The following is a 26746-nucleotide window of genomic DNA, read 5'->3' on the forward strand; positions in this document are numbered from 1 at the left end:
GAAGAACAAAAGTGCAAACATTTTTTGAGTTCATTTTTGTGTATGGTGTGAAAGTGGGCTTGATGTCCATGATTTCCTGTATTCAGCACCACTTGTTGGAACAATTATCCTCTCTCCATGGAATTGTTGTGGTACCCTTGTTAAAATTCATTTGACTGTGGACATGGAGTCTGTTCTTGGAGTTTATGTTCCACTGATTTACATGTCTGTCTTTATACCAGTTATCACAGTCTTTGCATTTTATGATGAGTCCTAAAATCAAGTATTGTAAATCCTCCAATTTTGTTCTTTTACCAAACTGACTATTCTAGTCATTCATATCTGTATGATTTTCTATATACTTTTTAGAATCAGCTTGTCAGTTTCTACAAAATTACCTGCTGAGACTTTGATTGGGATTGTACTGAAGCTGTAATTGACTTTGAGAGAAATTGATATCTTAAGACTATTAGGTCCCCTCATCCTTGAATATTTCAGTTGTTTGCTGCTCGTGCCTAGGAGTCTTGGGTGTTAAATTCATTTCATTGGCATTTCCTGTGCCATGTGAGTTTCCTGTGCTTTTCAGTGGAAGAGCAGCTAGAATGTTCGTGGTACCTGTGTCGACCTTCTTTCGTCTCTCCATCCAACCACAGATCCCTGCCACGTGGAGGCAGTGTGGAGGCCCCTGCAGGATATAGCAAGCTGAGGACTGAAGCAGAGTGGATCACCTGTGTAATATCTGAAAAACTCAGAGGTAAAGCTCTCCTTGGAAAGAGAGTCAGGAGTTGTTTCCACCCCCTTTCACAAATAATGCCAACCGGTCACAGAGTGGTATAAAGATGAATTCTGCAGAAAAGTTAGAGCTGAGTGGAATGCCCTGGTATCACCTCATCAAATCCATCTTAGAACCTCTAACCCTGGGAAATTATGTTTCAACTGGTTCATTCCAGGGTCAGAATAAGATCACGTTGGCAGCTATGAATAATATAAAGTTGGGTTCTTTCTCTTTTCCCTTTTACTTTTCCCCAGATACGCTCTGAGAGGTCAGCTAGATTATCTGAGGTACAAATACGAGCATCCAGAGTTGACAATGGTTTTATGTATGTGAAAAGCAGTTGACAGTAACAAAATAAAATCACTATTTCTCATTATTTGTTTTGCATTTGGTAGAGGACTCCCGCCCTCTCAGCGCTCTGTCTTCCTCCTCTTTTCCAGGGGGACCACTCTCAGGAGTTTATTTTGGATCTTTCCACATCTTTGTCTTGTTGTATTGATATGCGTTCATATGTAGGAAATGCAGTGTTTCCCTCATGGCTCAGATGGTAAAGAATCTGCCCGCAATGCGGGAGACCTGGGTTCGATCTTGGTGGGGAAGATCCCCTGGAGTAGGAAATGGCAACCCACTCCAGTATTCTTGCCTGGAGAATTCCATGGACAAAGGAGCCTGGCAGGCTACAGTCCATGGAGTCGCAAAGAGTTGGACACAACTGAGTGACTTTCTCTTCACTTCTCCCCCATTTGTTTTAAAAAGTTTTAAATTTATTTATTCGGTCTTACTTGCAGTATGCAGGATATAGTTCCATGATCAGGGATCGAACTGGGGCCCCCTGCGTTGGGAGCACAGTCTTAACCGCTGGACCACCAGGGAAGTCCCTCCTCTTAATTGCTGCCTTCTAGTCTACTGGGGGACTGTAGCTCAGTAATAATAAATCCCCTATTGCTGGCCATCTGTGTTGTTTCCAAGTTTTTCTTCACTGCAAGCAAAGCTGCTCTTGCATCTTTGCCTGTGGCTCCCTGAGCACATGTGTGGAAGCTTCTTGAGCAGAGATGTCAGGGTCATTGCTTTCCTAAGCTAACTTTCTGCTGTACCGCAGCAGCCTCAAGCAGACAGTTCTGCTTGCTGGTGAGTGAGCCGGCCATTGGTACTACTGGGCTACGGGCGTGCTTTTTGCTCTTACATGAGGCTCTCATTTTCAACTTTGTGTAGTTTGGTTGGGAGGAGGCAGAAACAATCAGCCATACACTTCATGTGATGTCCTGGCCGAGGTCCGCCCAGTGTGGTGGAGACGCGCTGCGGGTGTGCGCGTGGTGGTAACAAATCTAACAAGTTCCTGTGGCTTCCATCTAGTACTGTAAGCTTATAGGAAACATTGTGTGAATGTCCTCAGTGGATTCCTTCACATATGTTGCCACTTTCTGTAAAGTAGTATCAGCATCTCACATGAATGGTACATGGTGTGTGCTTCTTAGTACTGCAAAGGGTCATTATTTGCCTTTAAGTTTGTTTTGTTTTATTCAGCAGTACCAGGTCTTAATTGCAGCATGTAGGATCTAGTTCCCTGACTGGGGATTGAACCTGGGCCCCCTGCATTGGGAGGATGGAGTCTTAACCACCGGACCACCAGGGAAAGTCCTCCTTTAGGTTTATTCATATTATAGGATATTTCAAAAACTCAAACGTTTAATCAGGAAGTCATTTTGATAGATAGACGGTGCCCTTTTCCTAGGCCTTGTATTTTAAGATCATTGTTACATAAGTGACACTTGATCTAACGGGTTTCAAAAACATATTTTTTTTAGCCATTGCTAAATTTTGGTGAATTTATGCTTGTTATTGGGGCATCTTCCACATTACCCGCACCCCCACCCCCATTTTTAAAGCTAAGCATTGAAGCAGTCTATACATGGTTAAAGACGAAATGTAGCTTAAGAAATTAAAAGTGGCTCTTTAAAAATGTCATCTTCCATCATCAGATACCAATTATCCTATCCCCAGCTTTTGGTGTGGGAGGGCATTATTCCCAGGGATGTTCTTGGCAACTTGAAAAGATAAACGGGTGGAAGGAAATGAGAGCAGATGTGCTGATGAACTTACAGAGCAGAACATACCTTTTGCATTTTCCCCTCCTGGTTCTGCTGTAGTGCTATAAAACCATATGTGCAGACATAAAAAGCCGGGAGAAAAACGTTGAACATGAAAGACGACCTTTTCCCTCGTTCCATTACGGACACATTAGAATTGCTTTTATGGAAACAAGAGTAAGATGTTATCAGAAACGGTTGTTTCTCTCTCCTCTTCCACGGTTCTTAAAAAGCTCTCGCTGTGTTTTCTTGTGACGTTCTCTGTCTCTGCAGCTGTTCGTTGGGTGCCAAGTGTGAATGGTTTCTCTCGTGCTTAGCCCTGTGTGTTTTGCCAGTTGTCGCCATATATTAGGGAATGCTGTTTAATCCTGTACTAGCTCTAAAGAAAACACAAAACGTTTAGGGAAAGTTTAAACACTATATCCAGACCTCAGCTTATCTCGGATAAAAGCCCTAGTTCCATTCAGGTAAAAACACCCATAGAAATCTAGGCTGGGTTTTTTCTTTTGAATTGGGGTTTTGGTTATTTCTTGTCATCCTTTTGTAAACCGTCTCCCCTTCCATCCAACAACATTATGCTTTCTGTCACTGTCGGTTGGTTTAAATATCCTAGAATTTTATATAAACGGACTCTAAACAGTATGGATTCTTTTCCTTTTTTTTAAAAAAAGAAATTGATTTACGATGTTGTGTTAATTTCTATTGTACATCAGAGTGATTCAGTTTTACATATATATATTCTTTTTGTAAATATTCTTTTCCATATGGTTTATCATAGGATATTAAATATAGTTCTCTGTGCTATTCAGCAGGACCTTGTTGTGTTATATATTCCTTTCCTGGATTCCTTCCTTCAGTTTAATTATTTCAAGACCCATCCATGTTGTGCATTATTGAGAGCCAAGAATTTGTTCCTTGTTACTGATGGGTGGTATGGACATTTGAGTTGTTTGCAGTTTGGGGCTATTACAAATAAGGCTACTATGAACTTTTGTGTACAAACCTTTGAAAGGACGTTAAAAAGCTTTCATTTCTCTTGGGTGAACATATAAGAGTAGAATGTCTGGATCACATGTTTATATTTTTAGGAAACTGTTTTCCAGAGTGGTTGTGCCATTTTGCATCCCCACCGGCTGTGTGGGATGGTCCAGTTCCTCCACGTCCTCCCCAACACTTGGTGTGGTCAGTTCTTTTTAATTGAGCTGTTCTGAAAGGTGTGCAGTGGTATCTCACTATTTTAATTTGCATTTCTCTCTAATGATGAATGAAACTGAACATTTTTTCATGTGTTTATTTACTGTTCCTCTATCTTCTATGGAGAATTGATGTTCATATGCCTTATGCATTTTTTCTTGGGTTGTCTTTTGGCCGTGCCACATGGCTTGTGGGATCTTAGTTCCCTGACCAGGGATTGAACTTGTGGCCCCTGCAGTGGAAGTGCAGAGTCTTAACCCTTTATTATTGAATTTTGAACATTCTTGATATATTCTGGGTACAAATCCTTTATCAGGTATGATTTCCAAATATTTCCTCCCAGTTTGTGGCTCTTTTCCTTCTCTTAACAGTGTTCTTTTAAAGGCAGGAGTTTTAAATGTTGATAAAATCCAATTTATTTGTCCTCCTGTGGATCACTCTTTTCTTCTTATATCCAGGAAACTTGGTCTAACTCAAACTAACAATTTTTTTGTGGTGGTTGTATGTTTTCCTATAGATGTTTTGTAATTTGAGATTTTACATTTAGTTCTATGAGCAACTTAGAGTTAAATTTGTATATGATGTGGGTTATGAATGGAAGTTCACTTTTTTGTATATAAATATCAAATTGTTCCAATGTCTTCTGTTGAAAGAATCATTCTTTCTGCATTGAATTGGCATTGCGCCTTTGTTGAAAATAAGTTGTTCACATGTCTCTGTGCTCTATTTTGTTCCACTAATCTATTTTTATACCAGTTCCACACTATCTTAACATATTTTTATAATAAATCTTAAAATCAGGTAGTGTTAGTATTCCACCTCTGCCCTTCCTTTTGGCTATTCTAGTTCCTTTACATTTCAATGTGAATTTTAGAATTTGGTAACAATTTATACAATAAGCCTCTTGGGATTGCATTAAACCTGTAGGTCAACTTGGAGAGAATTTAGCATATTGACACTATTGAATCCTCCAATCCTTGGACATGATCTATTTTCTGATTTATTTAAGTCTTCTTTAATTTTCTCCTTGGAAAATTCTGCTCCTTGGAAGAAAAGCTATGACAAACCTAGACAGCAGAGACATTACTTTGCTGACAAAGGTCCATCTAGTCAAAGCTATGCTTTTTCCAGTAGTCATGTATGGATGTGAGAGTTGGACCATAAAGAAAGCTGATTGTTGAAGAATTGATGCTTTTGAACTGTGGTGTTAGAGAAGACTCTTGAGAGTCCCTTGGATTGCAAAGAGATCAAACCAGTCAATCCTAAAGGAAATCAGTCCTGAATATTCTTTGGAAGGACTGATACTGAAGCTCCAGTACTTTGGCCACCTGATGCAAAGAACTGACTCATTGGGAAAGATCCTGATGCTGGGAAAGACTGAAGGCAGGAGCGGAAGGGGACAACAAGGATGAGATGGTTGGATGGCATCACCGACTCGATGGACAGGAGTCTGAGCAAGCTCCAGGAGTTGGTGGTGGACAGGGAGGCCTGGTGTGCTGCAGTCCATGGGGTCGCAAAGAGTCGGACACGACTGAGCAACCAAACTCTTTAATTTTCTCAGCAGTGTTCTTGGTGTTCCCAGTGTACACATCTTTAACATCTTTTGTCAGATTTATTTTTCATATAATATTTTGGAGAGTTTTAGAAATGATACTATTTAAAAATTTCAATTTCTGATTATTTATTACTGGTAAATAGAAGTGTGCTTGAATTCTTTATACTGGCCTAGTATTCTGCCACCTTGTTAAACTCACTTATTTGTAGTCTTTTGGTAGATTCTTTCAGATTTCTATCGGCCATCATGTAGTCTGTGAATAGTAACAGTTTTACTTCTTCCTTTCCAATCTGAATGCCTTTATTTGTTTTTCTTTATTGGTTAGAACTTCTAGTATAATATTGAGTAGAAGAGGCAAGGACACTCGCAGAGGACATTCTTAGTTTATTTCTGATCTTCAGGAGAAAGCAGTCTTTCAGTATTAGGCATGGTGTTCCCAGTGGGTTTGTCACAGACGCCCTCTATGAGGTTGAGGAAATTCCCTTCTCCTAATCAGTGAGGGATTTTTTTTTTTTTAATCAGGAATGAATGCCAGCTTTTTCAGTTGCTTTTTGTGTCTACTGATATGATCAATTTCATCTTAAAATTTTTTTAGTTTTATTTGAGACCCCATATAGACCCCACATGGACTATAGACCTCCAGGCTCCTCTGTCCATGGAATTCTCCAAGCAAGAATTTTGGAGTGGGTAGCCATTCCCTTCTCCAGGGGATCTTCCCAACCCAGGGATTGAACTTGGGTCTCCCACATTACAGGCAGATTCTTCACTGTCTGAGCCACCAGGCAAGCCCAGTATGGTAAATTACACTGATTTTTAAACATTCAACTGTCACTACGTTCCTTGGACAGACTCTACTTGGTCAGGATATATTATCCTTTTTATACATTGTTGGGTCCAATTTTGTAAAATTTGTTTAGATATTTTGTATGTTCATGAAGGATATTGGTCAATTTTATTTATGTTTCTGGTAATGTCTTTGGTTTCAGCATCAGGGTAATACTGGCATCATATTATAGAATAAGTTGCCGCCTTTTCAGTTTTCTAGTTTGCAGACAACTGGTAATATTTCTTCCTTAAATGATTGGTAGAATTCAATAGGAGAGCTATCTGGGCTTGGGTTTTTCCCTTATGAAAAAGTTTTTCACTATTAATTCAACTTCTTTAAATGTTATGGAGCTAATCAGGTTATCTATTTCTTCTTAAGTGAATGAAGTGTGACTCTTTCAAAGAATTGTTTCATCTAAGTTGTTGACTTTATTGATAGTATTTTTCATAATATTTCCATATTATCCATTACCACATTTGTAGAATCTGTAGTGACATCACCTCTCTCATTCTTGATATTGGCAATTTGTGCCCTCTTGCTTAATTTCTCTGATTTATCTGATTTACGGAAGGTTTGTCAAATTTGCTGATCTCCAGGGACCAGTTTCCAATTCTGAGTTTTTCTGTATTGCGGTTCTGTTTATTTCATTGATTTCTTCTCTGGCCTTTATATTTCCTTTCTTTCCATTTTAGGTTTACTTTGCTTTTCTTTTTCTAGTTTTTTTTCTTTTTTTTTTTTTAGAGTGGATGCTGAGGCCACTGATTTGGGAACTTTTTTTTTTTCTCCCCTAAAAAGGCATTCAAAAGTTCCCTTAAAGCACTACATGTAAAGTACCCTTCATGTACTGCTTTAGCAGCATATCATACCTTTTGATATATTGTGTTTTTTAAATTTTCATTCAGTTCAAAATACTTTTCTCCCTTGGCTTACTGTTACACAGAAGTATGTTCATTTCTAAATATTTGGGGATTTTCAAAAGATCTTCCTTTTATTAATTCCTAGTTTAATTTCACTGTGGTTGGGGATCATGTGCCTTTGAAAAGAATGTGTATTCTGTTGCTGGGTGAAGCACTGTACAGTATAAACATCAATAATGTCAAACTGACTAATAGTATTGTTTAAATCTTTTTGTAAATAAAATCCTATTGATTTCTTCTTGACTTGTTCTGTCAATTACTGAGAGAGGTTATTGACATCTTTTCCTGTAATTATGGATTTTTCTATCCCTCTGTGAAGTTCTGTAATTTTTTTGTTTCCTGTAGTTTGTTGTTAGGTACATGAACATTTAGGATTCTTCTGACTTCTTCATGAATTTGTCATTATGAAATGACCTCCTTTTTTAAGTTTATTTTTTAATTGAAGGATAATTGCTTTACAGAATTTTGTTGTTTTCTGTCAGACATCAACATGAATCAGCCATAGGTGTACATATGTCCCCTCCCTCCTGAACGTCCCTCCTAGCTCCCTCCCCATCCCACCCTTCTTGGTTGATACCGAGCCCCTGTTTGAGTTCCCTGAGACACAGAGCAAATTCCCATTGGCTGTCTATTTACATATGGTAAGGTAATTCTGTGTTATTCTCTGCATACATCTCACCCTCTCCCCCCTCTTGCTATGCCCATACATCTGTTCTTTATGTCTGTTTCTCCATTGCTGCCTTGCAAATAAATTCATCAGTACCATCTTTCTAGATTCCACATATATGTGTTAATATACATTATTTATCTTTCTCTTTCTGACTTATTTCACTCTGTATAACAGGCTCTAGTTCATCCGCCTTACTAGAACTGACTCAAATGCGTTCCTTTTTAGGTGTGAGTAATATTCCATCGTGTGTATGTACTATAAGTTCTTTATCCATTCATCTGTTGATGGACATCTAGGTTGCTTCCATGTTCTAGCTATTGTAAATAGTGCTGCAATGAACGTTGGGGTACATGTATCTTTTTCAATTTTGGTTCTTCAGGGTATATGCCTAGGGGTGGGAATGCTGGGTCATATGGTAGTTTTATTCCTAGTTTTCTAAGGAATCTTCATACTGTCTTCTATAGTGGCTGTATCAATTCACATTCCCACCAACAGTGCAAGAGCATTCCCTTTTCTCCACACCCTCTCCACACCTTCCCTTTTCTCCACACGCAGGATTTATTGTTTGTGGACTTTTTGATGACGGCTGTTCTGACCGGTGTGCGGTGGTATCTCACCGTGGTTTTGATTTGCATTTCTCTAATACTGAGCTGTGTTGAGCATCTTTTCATGTGTTTGTTAGCCATCTGTATGTCTTCTTTGGAGAAATGTCTGTTGAGGTCTTTTCCCCACTTTTTGATTGGGTTGTTTGTTTTTCTGGTATTGAGTTGTATGAGCTGCCTGAATATTTTGGAAATTAATCATCTGTCAGTTGTTTCATTTGTTACTATTTTCTCCCATTCTGAGGGTTGTCTTTTCACCTTATTTAGAGTTTCCTTTGCTGTGCAAAAGCTTTTAACTAGGTCCCACTTGTTCACTTTTGTTTTTGTTTCCATTATTCTAGGAGGTGGGTTGAAATGACCTTCTTTATCTCTGATAATATTCTTTGCTCTGGAATCTCTGAAATTTTGTCTTATATAAATATAGCCATTCTAATAATTGATTAGTAGTAGCATGGGATACCTTTCCTATATGCTTCTTTTTAATCTTTATCTGTGTCTTTATATTTCAAGTGTTTCTTATAGGCCACACAGAGTTTGGTTTTGCTTTTTTAGGCATTCTGAAAATCTGTCTTTTAACTGAATTATTTAGACCATTTAAATTTAATGAGACAATTGATATGAGTAAGTTTGAATTTATCATTTTACTATTTGCTTTCTATTTGTCCCATCTGTTTTTTCCTTCCCTTTTCTGTCTTTTTATACATTTTTGATTCTGTTAGATTTTATAGTTGAATTAATCCCTTTGTTTGACTTATTAGAAATTACTTTTTTTTTAAGGTTAGTGTTTGCTATAGGGCTTCCCTGGTGTCTCAGATGGTAAGGAATCTGCCTGCAACTGAGACCTGGGTTCAATCCCTGGGTTGGAAAGAACCCCTGGAGAAGGGAGTGGCTACCCAGTTCAGCATTCTTGCCTGGAGAATTCCATGGACAGAGGAGCCTGGCGAGCTACAGTCCATGGAGTGACAAAGACATGACTGAGTGACTTTCATAGGATTCATAATATACATCTTTAACTTATTAGTGTCCGCCATTAAGTGATACTATACCACTTAACATATAACGTATTTTACAGTAATATGCTCCCATATCTCTTCCTGACCTTTATGTTATTGTTTTCATGTATTTCACTTTTACATATGTTGTAAAGCCCATTTTGTTAATTTTGTTTAAATAGTTAAACTTTAGGAGATTTTAGGGGAGACAGACACGGCGTATGTATACAGTGGTTTACTCAGTTTAGTTCAGTTGTGTCCAACTCCCTGCAACCCCATGGACTGTAGCACGCCAGGCTTCCCTGTCCATCATCAACTCCTGGAGCTTGCTTAAACTCATGTCCATTGAGTCAGTGATGCCATCCAACCATCTCATCCTTATCGTCCCCTTCTCCTCCTGCCTTCAGTCTTTCCCAGCATCAGGGTCTTTTCCAATGGGTCAGTTATTTGCATCAGGTGGCCAAAGTACTGGAGTTTCAGCTTCAGCATCAGTCCTTCCAATGAATATTCAGGACTGATTTCATCTCCTTGCAGTCCAAGGGCCTTTCCAGTCTTCTGTAACACTGGAGTTCAAAAGCATCAATTCTTCTGCACTCAGCTTTCTTTATGGTCCAACTCTTATATCCATATATGACTACTGGAAAAACCACAGCTTTGACTAGACGGACCTTTGTTGGCAAAGTAATGTCTCTGCTTTTTAATATGCTGTCTAGGTTGGTCATAGCTTTTCTTCCAAGGAGCAAGCGTCTTTTAATTTCATGGCTGCAGTCACCATCTGTAGTGATTTTGGAGCCCCCAAAAATAAAGTCTCTCACTGGTTCCATTGTTTCTCCATTTATTTGCCATGAAGTGATGGGACCAGATGCCATGATTTTAGTTTTCTGTATGTTGAGTTTTAAGCCAACTCTTTCACTCTCCTCTTTCACTTTCATCAGGAGGTTCTTTAGTTTTCAGCTATAAAAAAAGAATATGTTGCCATTTGTAACAACATGGATGGATTAAGTTAAATAAGTGAAGCATCCTTTGAGAAGAATAGGTGTTAACTTTTCTCTGAATGTTTGGTAGAATTCACCTATGAAGGCATCTGGTCCTGGACTTTTATTGGGAGTTTTAAAATTACTGATATATTTTCATTACTGGTAATTGATCTGTTCATATTTTCTATTTCTTCCTCATTCAGCTTTGAGAGCTAGTACATTTCTATGTTGTCCATTTTATTGGCCTATAATTGTTTATAGTAGTCTCTTATGACCTTTTGTAGCTCTATGATATTGGTCGTAACTTCTTTTTCACTTCTGATTTTACTGATTTGGGCCCTCTCTTTTTCTTGATGAGTCTGGCTAGAGATTTATCAATTTTGTTACTTTTCAAAGAACCAATTCTTAGTGTCATTGAGCTTTTCTATTTTTTTTTTTTTTTTTTTACTCTCTATCTCTGCTCATTGTGATTTCTTTCCTTGTATTAACTTTGGGTTTTGTTTGCTCTTCTTTTTTCTAGTTGCTTTAGGTGTAAGGTTAGGATGTGTATTTGATATTTTTCTTATTTCCTGAAGTAAGCTTGTATCATTATGAATTTCCCTCTTAGGACTGCTTTTGCAGCATCCCGTAGAGTTTGGATTGCTGTTTTCATTTCTGTTTGTCTCCAGGTGTGTTTAAATGTGTTCTTAGATCTCTGCAGTGGCCCACTGATTGTTTAGTTGTATATTGTTTAGCCTTCGCATGTTAGTGTGGTTTTTTTTTTTTTCATTTTTTCCCCTTGTAGTTGATTTCTAGTTTCATAGTGCCGTGGTCAGAAAAGATGTTTAATATGATTTCAATTTTCTTAAAATTACCAAGCCTTGTTTTGTGTCCTAGTATGTTATCTATCCTGGAGCATGTACCATGTGCTGGAATTATATTTGTCTTTTTTGACTGGCTTATTTCACTTAACATAAGATCCTCAATGTTCATCCATGCACAGTGCGCTGGGATTTCCTTTTTCAAGGGCTGAATAATATTCCATGGTATGTGTATGGTTTTGTTTATACACATACAAAACCACCTATTGGCTATTGTGAATAATTCTGCTAAGCACAGGTGTGTATAAATATTTCTTTAGGATGTTGCTTTAAATTCTTTTGGGTATATACCCAGAGTGGAACTGCTGGATCACATGTAATCTGTGTTAAATTTGTTTTGAAAGGACCACCATATTGTTTTACATAGCAGCTGCACCATTTTACATTCCCATGAATGACTGCGCAAGGATCCCAATTTCTTTTCCAAATCTTCACCAGTACCTGTTATTCTGTTTTTCTGAAAGAGTTGGTTGGATGGCATCACCGACTCAATGGACATGAGTTTGAGTAAACTCCAGAAGTTGGCGATGGACAGGGAGGCCTGGCGTGCTGCAGTCCATGGGGTGGCAAAGAGTCAGACATGACTGAGCAACTGAACTGAACTGACTGACTGGTTAATGATGTTGAGCATCTTTCCATGTGTTTATTGACCATTAATATACCTTCTTTGGAGAAATGCCTGTTTCAGTTGTTCGTCCATCTTTAAATTGGGCTGTTCTTTTGTCTTTTGTTATTGAATTGCAGAAATTCTTGATATATCCTGTCAATGTCTGCTTTATATATTTAGAGTCTGTGATTTTTGCATGTTTGTAATCATTCTATTCTTGGTGAGTTGACCCTTTCATCAATATTTAAAGTCCTCTTTTATCTGTTGCAGTAGTTTTTTTTTTTTTTTTCTTTAAAAATTTAAAGTCTGTTGCGTTTGATATTAGCATTGCTACTCCTGTTCTCTTGTGGTTACTGTGTGCATGGAATGACTTTTTCCATCCTTTCACTTTAAACCTGTGCATTTCCTTAGCTCTGAAGTGAGTCTCTCATAGGCAGCATCAAGTTGGATTCTCTTTTTAAATCCATTCTGCCAGTCTGTGTCTTTTAATTGGGGGAATTTAATCTACTTACATTTAATTATTGATAGGGAATTGCCATTTTATTTGTCCCTCCCTTCCATACGGCCTTCCTCTGTGTTTACACAGGTTTTTTTTTTCAGCAGTGACATGTTTTGATTCCCTTCTCATTTTCTTTTGTGTATATTCTTCATGTATTTTCTTTGTGTTGTATAAAACACAGTGTGATTACGATTAACATTCTAAGGTTATAAAAATAGTGATTACATTTAACATCCTAAGTGGTTAGGATAATCCATTTAAACTGAGAACTATTAAACTTTTCTCACATACAAAATTCTACTTCTTTACAGCTCCTCTATACCCACCTTTGTTGCTGATGTCACAAATTACATCATTATTTGTTATGTACCCACTAATATAGGGAGAAGGCGATGGCACCCCACTCCAGTGCTCTTGCCTGGAAAATCCCATGGATGGAGGAGCCTGGTAGGCTGCAGCCCATGGGGTCATTAATAGTCGGACACGACTGAGCAACTTCACTTTCACTTTTCACTTTCACGCATTGGAGCAGGAAATGGCAACCCACTCCAGTGTTCTTGCCTGGAGAATCCCAGGGACGGCAGAGCCTGGTGGGCTGCCGTCTATGGGGTCGCACAGAGTCGGACACGACTGAAGCGACTTGGCAGCAGCAGCACTAATATAGACTTAGAGTTAATATTATGCTTTTCTCTTTTAAAGCTTATTATGAATGAATAAAAATTGGAGTTAAGATCTAAAATGACAATATTACAGGTTTTTACTTGTCCATATACAAATATTTACCTTTACTAGAGAATCTTATTTTTCATAGGACTTTTGAGTTACTGTCCATCATCCTTTCATTTCAACTTGAAGGAGTCCTTTAAGCATTTCTTATAAGGCTAGGCTAGTGGTGATAGCTCTTTTAGTTTTTGTTTATCTGGGAATGTCTTGATTTCCTCCTCATTTTTGATGGACACTTTGTTGTATATAGAATTTTCAGTTGACATTTTTTTTTCTTTCAGCAGTTTTTCACTTTCTCCCCAGCTTTACTGAGGTATAATCAACTGTATATATGTATGGTATATTTGATACATCTACACAGTTTGAAAGGATAATCCTAGTCAAGCTAATTAACACATTCATTATCTCACATACTGACCATTATTTTTTTGAAATGTGATAGAAATATTTAAGATCTACTCTTTTAGCAAATTTCAATACAGTACAGTATTGTTAATGGTTTTCACCATGCTCTCCATTAGATCCCCAGAACTTATTCATCTTATACTTGCAAGTTTGTTCTCTTTGATCAATATCTTGCCATTTCTTCCCCCACTCCTGTACCTGATAGTCGTCACTACTCTCTGTTTCTGTGAGGTTGGCCTTAATATCACATATTACGGGATATCATCTATGGTATTTGTCTTTTTCTGTCTGACTTATTCCACTTAGTATAATGCTCTCAAGTTTTATCCATTTTGTTGCAGATGACAGGATTTCCATCTTTTATAAGAGTGAATAATATTCCTGTGTGTGTGTGTGTGTGTGTGTGTGTGTGTGTGTGTCAGTTTTCTTTATCTGTTCATATGTCGATGGACAGGTAGGTTGTTTCTGAATCTTGGCTACTGTAAATAATACTTCAATGAACATGAAGGTAAAGCTATCTCTTTTGAGATACCGATTTCATTTCCTCTGGATAGGCATCAAGAAGTGGGATGACCATATCATATGGTAGTTCTATTTTTAAGTTTTTGAGGAACCTCCTTACTGTTTTCCATGAAGACTGTACTAATTCACATTTCCACTAACACTTCACAACAGTTCCCTTTCTCCACATCCTCATCAACACTTGCTATCTTTTGTCTTTTTTTTAATTTGTTTTTTTAATCTTTGGCTGCACTTAATGGCATGTTGGATCTTAGTTCCCCAACCAGGGATCCAAACTGCTTCCCCTGCATTGGAAGCACAGAGTCTTAACCACTGGACCACCAGGGAATTCTCTCTCTCGTCTTTTTGATGACAGTTATCCTAATAGGTGTGAATTAATATCCCACTGTAGTTTTGATTTGCATTTCCCTGATGACTAGTGATGTTGAGCATCTTTTGGTATATCTGTTGGCCATTTGTACAGGTATCCCTCAGAGATATTGCAGGTTCCGTTGCAGACCACTTCTAAGTAAGTAGAGTGCACCACATGGATATTTTAGTTTCCCAGTGCATATAAAAGTTACGTTTATGCTACACTGTAGTCTGTGTGCTATGTTTAAAAAACAATGTACATTAAACTTAAAAATACTTACTGACAAAAAATGCTAATCATTGAGCCTTCAGCAAGTCATAGTATAAATTCAAAGATCACAAGTAATAATAATGAAAAAGTTTGTATTATTTTGAGAGTTACGAAAATGTGACATACAGACTCAAAAATAGTAAATGCTATTGGGAAAATGACACTCAATAGACTTGCTTGACAAAGGATTGCCACAAATATTCATTGGTTAAAAAAAAATGCAGTATCTGTGAAGCGCAGTAAAGCGAAGCACAATAACACAAAGTCTGCTTATATGTCTTCTTTGGAAAAAATGTGTATTCATGTCCTTTGCCCAGTATTAGATGGGTTATTTGTTTTTTACTTTGCTGTTGAGTTGTATGATTTGTGTATTAACTTATCAGATACATAGTTTGTGAATATTTTCTGTTCGGTTGTGTTGCCTTTTCATGTTTTTTGTTTCCTTTGCTGTGCAGAAACTTTGTAGTTTGATAAGAGTTCCACTTTTTTCTTTTTTGCTTTTGTTGTTGTGCTTTTGGTATATCTAAAGTCTGCCAAGACCCACGTTAAGGAGATTTTCCTCTATGTGTTCTTCTTGGAGATTTATTGTTTCAAGACTTACATTTAAGGCTTTAATCCATTTTGAATTAATTTTTGTGTGTGGTGTCAGATGAGGTGAGGGTCCAGTTTCATTCTTTTGCATGTGGATGTTGAGTTTTCCCAGCACCATTTATTGAAGAGACTTTCTTTTCCCCATTGTATACTCTTGGCTCCTTTGTCATACATTCAGTTCAGTCGCTCAGTCGTGACTCTTTGCGACCCCATGAATCGCAGCACGCCAGGCCTCCCTGTCCATCACCAACTCCCGGAGTTCACTCAGACTCACGTCCATCGAGTCAGTGATGCCATCCAGCCATCTCATCCTCTGTCGTCCCCTTTTTCTTCTGCCCCCAATCCCTCCCAGCATCAGAGTCTTTTCCAATGAGTCAACTCTTCACATGAGGTGGCCAAAGTACTGGAGTTTCAGCTTTAGCATCAATCCTTCCAAAGAAATCCCAGGGCTGATCTCCCCATTAGTTGACCATATATGTGTGGGTTTATTTCTGGGCCTTCTATTCTGTTCCATTGATCTATGTGTTTCTGTGGGTTCTTTTTTTTTGCTGTGTCATGCAGCTGTGGGATCTCAGTCCCTCGACTGGGGATAGAACCCAGGGTGCAGCAGTGAAAGCCCGTTATCCTAACCACTAGGCCACCAGGGAGCTCCCGTATGTGTCTGTTTTTATGCCAGTACCATACTGTTTGGATCACTATAGCTTTGGAGTATAGTTTGAAAATCGGAAATGTGATGATACTAGCTTTGTTCTTTTCTCTCAAAATTGTTTTGGCTTTTGGGGGGTCTTTTGTAGTTCCATACAAATTTGTGGATTGCTTTATTTCTGTGAAAAAATGTCATTGGAATTTTGATAGGAATTGTATCTGTAGATTGCTTTGGGTAGTCTAGACATTTTAATAATATTAATTCTCCCAGTCCATGAACATGGAGTATATTTCCATTTATTGGTGTCTTCAGTTTCTTTCATGAGTGTCTTACAGCTTTCAGTAAACAAGTCTCTCACTTCTTTGGTTAAGTTCATACTGAAGTATTTTATTCTTTTTGATGCAATTCTAAACATTATTCCTGAATTTCTCTTTCTCATAGTTCATTATTGGTGTACAAAAATGCAACTTATTTTTGTATGTTAATTTTATATCCTGCAACTTTACTGAATTTAAGTCTTTAGGGTTTTTCTATATAACATGTCATCTTCAAATAGTGATAGCTGTACTTCTTCCTTTCTGATTTAGGTGACTTATTTCTTCTTCTTGCCTAATTGCTCTGGCTAGGACTTCCAATGCTATGTTGAACAAGTGGCAAGAGTGGGCAACTTATTGCTCTTTTTTTTTCTTTTTTGACATGTGCATACTGTTACATTTATGGCTGTTCTGGGTCTTTGTTGCTGCACACGGGTTTTCTCTAGCTGCATAGAATGGGGGCTACTCTCTAGTTGTGGTGTAGGGCTTCTCATTGTGGTGGCTTGTCTTGTTGTGAAGCACAGGTTCTGGGTACACACACTTCAGTAGCTGCGGCACATGGGTCAGTAGTTCGGGCTTGGGCTCTAGGGTGCACGGGCTCCTGTAGTTGAGGCCCACGGGTCAGTAGTTCCGGCTTGGGCTCTAGGGTGCACGGGCTTCAGTAGCTGCGGTACATGGCTCAGTAGTTCCGACTTGGGCTCCAGGATGCACGGGCTCCTGTAGTTGAGGCCCAGGGGCTCAGTAGTTGTGGCGTGAGGGTCCTAGAGCGGGCAGACTTCAGTAGTTGTGGTGCATGGGCTCAGTTGCTCCGAGGCATGTGGGATCCTCCTGGATCAGGGATTGAATCTGTGTTCCTTGCACTGGCAGGCAGATTCTTACCCACTGAGCCACTAGGGAAGTCCTTGTTCCTCATTTTAAAGGAAAGGCTTTCAGTTTTTCGTTCTTGTTGAGTCAATTTTTGGTAGTTAGTATCTTTCAAGGAATTTGTCTATTTTATCTAAGTTAACTGGCATGCAGTTTTTCATGGGATTCCTGTGTAATTCTTTTTTTTTTTTTTAAGCTTATCTTTTTTCTAACGCATAGTAAAGAATAAGGGCAAATAAAGAAATCAAGTATCAGTAAATAAGTGTTAATACTTTGCTATATGGCTATAGAATTACTAAAGAAATAAAATATAGACAAAATTAAAGAAAACATTCAGTATAAATTGAAGCCTACTTGACATTATTTGCAATCTTAACTCCTCTCTTCCAGAAGTATCTTGAATCTTGGTATTGACATAAATCCATATTTTTATACTTTATATAAAAAAGTGAACAGCATTGTTGATTTAAAATGTTACTTGAATTATGTAGGCTTCACTTTGCACTCATCCTCAGCACCCTGAGATTCTTTCATGTTGATACATTAGATATAGTTCATTTATGTAAATTGCTATGTTTAAATATTTGCAAAATGAAAGACATACAAGTTGTTTTCGATGCTTGTTTGTAAATGATGCTTCCATGTTAATTCTTGCATGTGATTGCCTGTGGCATGTGTTTCTCAAGGATGAGTATCAAACAGTTGAGCTGCTGAGTCACAGGGCTTGTATCTTCAACTTTACTAGATATCATAAAATCATTCTATAGCTCCTAGGTTTTTGGATATGCTCAAGTGGCTCCACCCAAGTGGCACAGTGGTAAAAAAAAATCCTGCCTGCCAATGCAGGAGACACACCTTTGATCCCTGGGTTGGGAAGATCCCCTGGAGGAGCAAAGGGCAACCCACTCCAGTATTCTTGCCTGGAAAATCCACGGACAGAGGAGCCTTGCAGGCTACAGTCCATGGGGTCACAAAGAGTCTTGACACGGCTGAGCGACTTGAGCACACACGCATGCGTGCAGGTGGCTCCAGAAGTCCCTGTCCAGGTGGGCAGTTTCGTGAGTCATTGGGCATGGCCCCGCCGTGGGCTTCACTTAAGATACCGGTCCTGTAACCCATGTTCTGATTGGAGCTTACCTAGTACAAGCTGTTAACCATCCATGTGAGTAGCTAGCTACTTTGTAAAATGTGTGAGATTGGGGAGACTTGAGACGCACCCAGTTGGGGTGAAACTGACATTAGCTAAATCTGCTGTCATCAATTGATTTCGTCATGTATCTGAACAAAAGATGTTGGATTGTGTGTACCGAATGTACAGAAATGGTCTGGGTTCTGGGATGTTAGAAGCTTGGTCTCAAATCCACATTCTGCTTTCTAATTCCAGGCAAGACATTTCCCTTCTCTGTCTTGAATTGCCACGTCTGTTAAATGGGGGCAGTAAGAGTTCCTCGCTCTTAGGCTTATGGTTAAACGAGGTTATATACAAAGTGTTTGGCACAGGGCCTGGCATCTAGCTGCATTTAATACATTTGCTGCTATTTCTATTAACCTGTCTCTCAACTGCATTCCTGTGCCCTGGTGCTGTGTACCAGGGCGTGGGGAGAAGGGTGAGTACATTTACTGGGGTTGGAGCACACGGGGCCATTGTCAGCAGCGTCCTCCTCGAATGATCCGTCGCATGGCCGTATCCACAAGGGCAGTCAGATAGCTGACGAGTGGCCTTGCTTTTTGTCTAAGTATACACTGTATGTTTAATTTTAATAACCTGTCATAAAAATTAGCAGAAAAGACAACCAGGATGTCCAGATAAATTTCTTTCTGAATCCATCAGAAAGGGAAGCTATTTGTGGAAGGAGGAATGAAGGAACGGTCGTGAGGTGACTTGGGATCATGTGACACAGAAAGTTGTTGGTGACACACATGTAGTTTGCGTTTTCCTGAAACCGGTCTTCCCTGGACTCAGTGGAGGAGCTGCCGTTCACCTCCAGCATCACGTGTGTGGGTGTGTCTGTTTACAAAGGCTTGGGTAGTCGCTTTGATTCGAGAGCAAGTGTGCTGCAGAGGATTGTAGAGATGCTAAATGGTGACTCTGTCCACACTCTGCAAGGCTTCCGGAGGCCTGTACTTCCCAAAGAAAACAGCGTTATCTCCAGAAGGGTCTTCAGCCTTTTGGGGTCTGGGAGCCTTAGATGCCCCGCTGTCGACCCTTCCAGACTTTCTCAGCACTAGGTTTGTCCCCGCGCCCTTGGTGACCCCCTCTCAGCATTTCTTGACCAGACTCTGTCCTGCAGCCACACTTTGGTGCCAGCCCTCCACCTGGCACAGAGCAGGGCCTCAGCCAAAATCCCCTAACTCTGACCTCGCCTGAGGAGTCTTCTCTGCTGGACTGTCCTTTACATGTCCTAACATCTCTCTCCCCTAAAGCTCCCGGCTCTGTCCCTTGCTCACTCCTGGGAATGTCTGGGGCGCCTTCTGTCCCCTCAGACGTGGTTTTCTCTCCCTGAGGGCAGGATCCTGGCTGGCAACATGGGATGTTACAAGCGTGTTAATCCCTTGGAAGCATCATCTATTTACTGGGCCATTGAGGCGGATCTCTTGGTCCCTAAAAGGCCACAGACAATGAAATTTCATTGTATGCAGGTGACTAGTGATCTTTCTTTTCTCCCTCTCTGAGGGTGGTAAAATACCCGCTTCATAATAAGATACTGATATGAAAGTTTTGGCTGTCAATGAAGTTGTACCCATTACCGTTTTATTTCATCGAAACGAAGAGGAAAATATAATACTGTTCTCAAAACTATATTTTAACCATAGGCTTCTGGGTTGAAAATCAAATTACATCTTTCTCAAAGAAATTGAATTCTAAAGACCATTTCTTTTGGTCTATAAAAATACCTCATATAAATGCTTTTGAAACGAGGCTGAACTGAAGGATTACCCGGGTCTTTGAGGAATCCTGTCGGTGGCTCATTTATTAGTGTCAAAGCGAGAGCCAGTTTTCTGCAGGCACGTGTGTGTGCATTCATCCCTGGGCACCAAGGCTTTTGCCAGAGCCCTCACTTGGGATTTCCTCATGACTGTGGGAGAATGGACACAGTTTTGGTGTAAGTCTTGTTATGGTCGAGTTCAGCCGCTCCCTGCTTCTGTTGGGACCCGGGGCAAGGGTGCACTGCATGTGTGATTCATGGAGGCTGCCTCAGCATGCCCGCTGGTTGTGTCTGGTGACTTGGCTGTAAAGCTTGCTCTGGACACGGGGTCTCCTCCTGGCCCCCTGCCCCCACCCTGCAGCTCCCCTGACCCACAGCACGTGGTCTTTCCTCTGCACAGCGAGAGTCATAGTAAATCAAAATGTTTTTTTTTATTTGAGACACAAAAATGCAAAATTGCTGAGATATCAAACATTTCCCGATCAGCTACAATACGGCCACTATGTACAAAAGATCAGATGATAAATGTGCACACATATAAAAATACAGTATGCATTACCTATGTACAGTACATGTGCAAAATGTATGGCATTCAAACATGATATGGAATTGATTTCAGGGGTGCAAACAGCAAATACAAAGGCATCATGGTTTTTCTTTTAAAAAACAACATAAAGGCAATACATGAATGGACCCCCGATTGCCATCATTTTTTTGTTTATTAAGCTAGTGCTTTGATAAGCAGGGCTCTGTAGATTGGTATCTTTCTCCTTGTTTTTCATAGAGTGAGATGCTAAGACATAATGTGACAATGAAAATAAGAAGAGAAACACCTATCTCATTGCATTTCTATTGCAAGCAAGAAAACAAGAAAATGAATTTGTATGTAGAAAGGAAAAAACTCTGTATTACTGCTAAATATGTATTATTCTTAACCCAACAAAACAAATCTATACTATTTTACATGAAAACAATAGAGGAATATCTACATCTTTGTGAAAATTATAACCTTAAATGGATAATACCTTTTTGGGACTGATTTTTGAGAGCTCATTAGTCTCAAATTTTAAATAAAAAGTGCCTTCTTTTGGCAAATACTTGGCAATGCCTTTGGTTCCTTTAAAGCAAGTTTGCATTACTAGTAGTTACTCGAGGTTAAGTACTTTTGGTAGCAACTAAACCCTTTCCTAAATGCTTCCTCCTCCTAAGCCAGCAAGTTTCCTTACAGCATGATGTGGAGAGGTAATCGTTACGAGTCTCGGTGATTCTAGAACTTGGTTAAAGCTTTGTCTTAGTGGTTGGCACAGAGCTCTGTTAAAACCTGACAACTGCGTCGAGATCGCCATTGACATGATGTGTTTGATTCCAGACAGCACCTTGCAGGTCTGAGATTGCCACCCTGTTATCACAGGGTCGTGACATTTTCTGATGTGATTCATGGAGCAACGTGTTTGCGTGGAGGGGAAGAGCTCGTTTGTAAACATGTGCAGCTTTTGGAATTACAGGCCTCGAATCTGAGAGTTCAGGTAGAGACCCTTTGTAATGATGCATTTCCTCAAATACTGCGAGAAAGGGCGAACGGGGACAGCCGGAGGCCGGCTTATTGCCATGCGGCCACTTCACGGATAAAAACGCAGCCCGGAAAGGTCACTGAAAGAGCAAGTTATCAAAGGTTTGAACCGAGAAGAAGAATGACTACATCTTAGTTGTCATTTTCCAGTTTTGACCGAAACCAAGTACAAGATGAGCGGAAACGCAGTGAGGCTGCTCTCCAGATACACACGTCCGCACGTGTGAGCTGTTTCCTGGTGACCCTGACCTTCCAGTTAGTGTTCTCTGAGAGTGTGGGCTGACTATGTGGCCTCCAGGTGGGGGTCATTTTGCCTGGTGCCAGCGGTCAGGACTGACGTTTGCAGTGACGGGTGGTGGCCTGTGGGGCGCTACTTGTGGACCTAGCTGTGTGGCCCCGGTGGCTCTGCTGATGGATGCTGACAGTCGGTCTCTGGGAAGTTCTCAAAACAGCCCCTGGTGCCGCTGCACACCCTCCAGCTGACTCATGGTGGGAGCCACCGGACGCGCCCGGACATGCGTGTGAGTGAGGGGTGTGAACCCAGCTGCAGGCTGGCTGTGGACAGTAACGAGATGGTCCGGCCCTGGCGGGGACAGCTCTTTTGCCAGCTGTGGTGGCCAGTTTCAGCCTGGGATCCTTAAAGGGACTCTGGAGAAAGCTTGTATGGCTAGAATGATCTGGGGTGGAGGAAGCCTGAGTCAGCTTTGGTGACCAAATAGGTGACACACTCCTCATCAGCTGTCACTTGGCGTCCACTGACCTCACAGCTCGTGATGGCGCCTCTATGGGCAGCAGCTGGGGGGACCACACCATGTTGCCTTCACCACGATTCTGAGAATGCACGTCCATGGATCACAGAACCATGAAGTTTGCAAAAAGGAAATTTAAATAAGATCTCTTTAGTGCCATAAAAATATTCATATAAAACAAACACAAACGGTATCTGAGCACGAAGTTGCATGAACTCAGACTGCATCTATGTACAAATACGTGGCAGATACTATACAGTAGATTGCACATTTCAGGAAAAATACTAGGACGTGAAGCACGCACAGTGTCCTATGAGATTTTCTAGTACATGCTTTGCTGAAATGTACAAGATGACCACATATGCCTGGACTTGCCAAGGCTCTGCAGCATCTTCGATGTAACTTTCTGTTCCTCCCATCCTTAATGACGTGACCTGGCACCTATATACATTAGTAAGGTAAGCTCGATACTACTGTGTTTCAGGAGTATTTAGGAAATAAGACTGGACGTGAGATAATGTTTCTAGAAGGTGGCTGTCTGCTGGGCAGTATGGTACTTTGCAGGGTGGAACACAACAGTACCACCCCCTCCCCCCAACTACACACGTGCCAGGACGGGAGGGCAGGCGGCAGCCGAGAGCGTCAGTAACTGGACACTCCTTGCTGCCTTCAGGGGAGATGCTGCTGCGTGAAGGTGAAGTGGGCACTTCAGCGATTCATCATCAGGAGAGAGCAGGCTATATATAAGATGGCATTCTGTGCACTGCAGTGTGTGTTTTTGGAGAGCAACCTTCCTGTGGCATGTTTCAAACCTATCTCAGCAAAGCAATAAGGGGAGCTGAGGGCTAAAGAACAATCTATATACACAGTGCAGGATGACGGAGATAGAAAGTTAAGTCAACAAGAGCCAATACCACTAGCTGTTTAGTTGCCTCCTACAGTCCCATTGATATCTGCTGCTAATTTAATAACATATTTCAATCTAAATGAATACGATGCTCAGAGTCTAAGTGTGGGCCAGACGAGCCCTGGACAAAAACTCAGGGCCCGGACCCCCCCTAAGAAAAGCACATTCCCGAGTCAGTAGCCCCAGCCCTGGAGACGGGCCCTCTGAGAGGAACCTACTCACGCCTAGGATGCTGACCATCTCGCTGGGCTTGGTCAGAAGGTGGTGCTCTGCTCAATGGTTACGATTTCCCACCTGTTGGATGACCAATCTTTAAGCACCCAAAATACCTACTACAGGCCACACTGTGCCTGACCACCTCTGCCCGAACCATCCAGAAGCACTTTCCAGTTGGGAGGGCTTTCCACTGAGGGCTCCAGGGTGCCGGGCAACTGAACACTGGGAAAATGGACTTTTCTTACAGAGTAAAATTCACAAACTGAGATAAAAATATAAAGTCAGATCAGTTCTTAGGCAAAACACAAAACCTAGAAATGATTCACAGACTCTTTCCAGGTAATGGGTCAGGCTGCCCGTCACTGTGGGAACATTCACTGTTTACTGACCCACAGAAAACCTGACTAGGGTTTACCCAAGGTGAGGTGAGAGCACAACGCTCTTATTTAGCAAAAGTCTCCACACTTTTAAGTAGATTTTGGGTGGGTTTTTTTTTTTTTTTCAGTTATTTTATATTTTGTCCTATACTTAAATGACTAGCAATTGACTGAAATAATTTTGGAAATCCTGTGATAGTTGGCATTTTAGAAAACTCTGAAACTATCCTACTCAACAAATATGACTTTTTCAATATAAAAAACTACTAATAAAACCTCCAGTTTCTCAACCTTCAGCCTGATGATACAGTGAGAGCTCAGGTATGACATCCAGTTACAAGCCTGGAAAACGGTAACCAGGGATTGGTGACCGAGAAGAAGAAGGCCAGGGCTGGATCTGCTGGCCAACCTGGTGCCGCTGCGCCACCTGAACCATTCTGGGAATGTCCTTGGGGGACGACAGACTGCTGCCTTGCCTTCTCTTGGCAGCTTACCAGCTAAGAAAGACATTTCATGCCAAAGCCTTTTCTTGGTTCTTTGAGATGGACCTGGTTACCTGAAAGTTAGTCAGCAATTCCTTAAATACGGAAATAGACGTGGCTCAGGTACTCTAGAAATATTTGAGTTATTAAAACAAGTAGGACCACTGGGTATCCAATTCCTTACTCCAATGTAGGCTGTACAAATCACAAATGTCAGAGTATACATACAAGTGTCTAATATACACATTAAAATCAATGTAATCAACCCGGAGGGCTGCTAATAGACTTTTCAGTGTTATCAATACACCTGGACTTCTTAGAGTGGATTGTTTATGACAGTATTTTGTAGACATTGTCTGGTAATGGTGAAAGATCTCCCATTTCAATTTAAATCTGGAGATCTGAAGTAAGATTCCCCCAAATCACAAAATAAACTAGAACACACAAAAAAATTACATTGGTTTCTGAATGGAACCAAAAGTCTTCAGCGGGAAGCTGTCACTGAACTGGCTGGTGCTGGCCACTGCCCTTGACCCTGGCTGCATCTTGGGCCGGGCTCAGGCCATTTCTAGGAGATACCCTGTGCAGTGATCGCTCACCTTTCTTTTTGAGTGGAGCTGTCTGCCTTTTATTTAAGGTCTTAAAATGACCACAGAGGTTTAACTGTAGCTGATGACCAGAGGCCCTCATGTTGCAACCCTGCATACCTTATTTTTCGCGTTTTTAATCTAAAGGTACCTTTCGTTCTTTACTGAAGTCTGGAGAAACAGATGAGTCTTCTTGGAGTAGTGTTTTTTTCAGAAGGCTCTGTGCTATATTACATCACAGGCATTCACTGCTGGATGCAATGAAATGTTTTCAAACTTGGTTTCCAGCCTCTGACCATCCATCCCATCCCTCTGTGACAACATATTATAATTGCAATGATGCAACTCTGGATCTGTCTCTAAAATCTGACCTTTTTGAAACGTCGTCGTTGTCTTCAAACCTCATAAACTCTTGAGACGAGAAATCTGTGCTGTTAGTCCCACGGCAGTGGCAGGTCCTGTGGGTCTAGGAAGTCGGCAGAGAACATGCTGGGAGTGGTGGCGCTGAGTGGTGTGAGTCCCGACGACGTGCCGGGCATGGTAATGTCTAACCACTCCATGTTGTCCAAGTTCGAGTCAGAGAGGTCAAGGGACAGGCAGGGCGTACTTGCAGCAAACTGGGCCTCGGCCGTTTCCATGGGCGAGTGTGAGGGGTCCAGCACGCCTGAGTGGCTCAGCAGGTCGTTCTGGAGGTCCTCGATCAGGGAGAAGGGCTCTCTGTCCTCGCTGCCGCTTTGCAGGGGAGTGATTTCATTAGCTGAAGGTAGGGTTCCATCCAGGAAGGCTTCGAGTTGGTTCTCTAAGCTGGCAGATAGACTGCTCATAGGTTCTAAGGATATGGGTGGTGCCATTTGGACCTGGGGTGGTGGCCGGGACACCACGGTGCTGACCGGCATTGTGGTGATGCTGGCTGTCACTGGTCTCATTTTGGAGATAGGAGAAGGTTCTTCTTTTATAGGGAGGGAAATCTCTGTGTAAAATAATTCATAATTAGCAGTGATTTTGTACTATTTAAACATTTCTATTCATTAGGGCACTTATCTTCTCTTTGTGCAATGACTTATTTTTAGATATATATAAGTTTAGGCAGAGAGATCCTTGAATTTTTTTTCTTTTTTTTTTGTGGTTAACATTCCCTTATTCCTATTTAAGATGACAAGACTGTAAAAAATCTAAGATGTTCAATCATGTGTAGAAAGTGCTTTGCCTTTGAATTTTAATAAAGCTACTTGGGCCCAAGCTAGGTAACTTGGTTTTTAAAAAATTTTTATTAATTTTAATTGGAGGCTAATTACTTTACAATATTGTGGTGGTTTTTGCCATACACTGACATGAATCAGCCATGGGCGTACATGTGTCCCCCCATCCTGAACCCCCCTCCCTCCTCCCTCCCCACCCCATCCCTCTGGGTTGTCCCAGAGCACCAGCTTTGAGTGCCCTGCTTCATGCATCGAACTGGGACTGGTCTTCTATTTTACATATGTTAATACACATGTTTCAAGGTAACTTGGTTTTTGCAAAATAACACACAAACTGGAATGTTTTTGTCCCATCACAACAATACACACTTGGAGCAAGTTTTGAAGTTTTTCAATGTGGAATTTAAATATGGTTCTACTGTGTTTTGAGATGGCCTATCTTTTTCAACAGGCATACATCTATTGTCAAATCTATTACATTACTGTGTTATACTGAAACAATGGC

General features: G+C 40.6%; 1 protein-coding gene and 1 long non-coding RNA gene across 15 annotated transcripts in view; one reads left to right on the forward strand and one right to left on the reverse strand.

Moving 5' to 3' along the window:
- The window catches only part of LOC123465332, a 62520-nt gene that overhangs the window by 5229 nt on the left and 30545 nt on the right, over positions 1-26746 (forward strand). The window lies entirely within an intron of this gene.
- The window catches only part of MRTFB (myocardin related transcription factor B), a 215104-nt gene continuing 208924 nt past the window's right edge, over positions 20567-26746 (reverse strand). For all 9 annotated transcript variants that reach the window (XM_044935600.2, XM_044935598.2, XM_044935596.2 and 6 more), the window contains one exon: positions 20567-26012. In XM_044935600.2, the coding sequence (XP_044791535.2) occupies positions 25477-26012 (536 nt within the window). In that variant the 3' untranslated portion in view covers positions 20567-25476. The remainder of the gene's footprint in view (positions 26013-26746) is intronic.

Source organism: Bubalus bubalis, chromosome 24 (assembly GCF_019923935.1).
Source record: "Bubalus bubalis isolate 160015118507 breed Murrah chromosome 24, NDDB_SH_1, whole genome shotgun sequence".
In the NCBI taxonomy this organism is placed as follows: domain Eukaryota; kingdom Metazoa; phylum Chordata; class Mammalia; order Artiodactyla; family Bovidae; genus Bubalus; species Bubalus bubalis.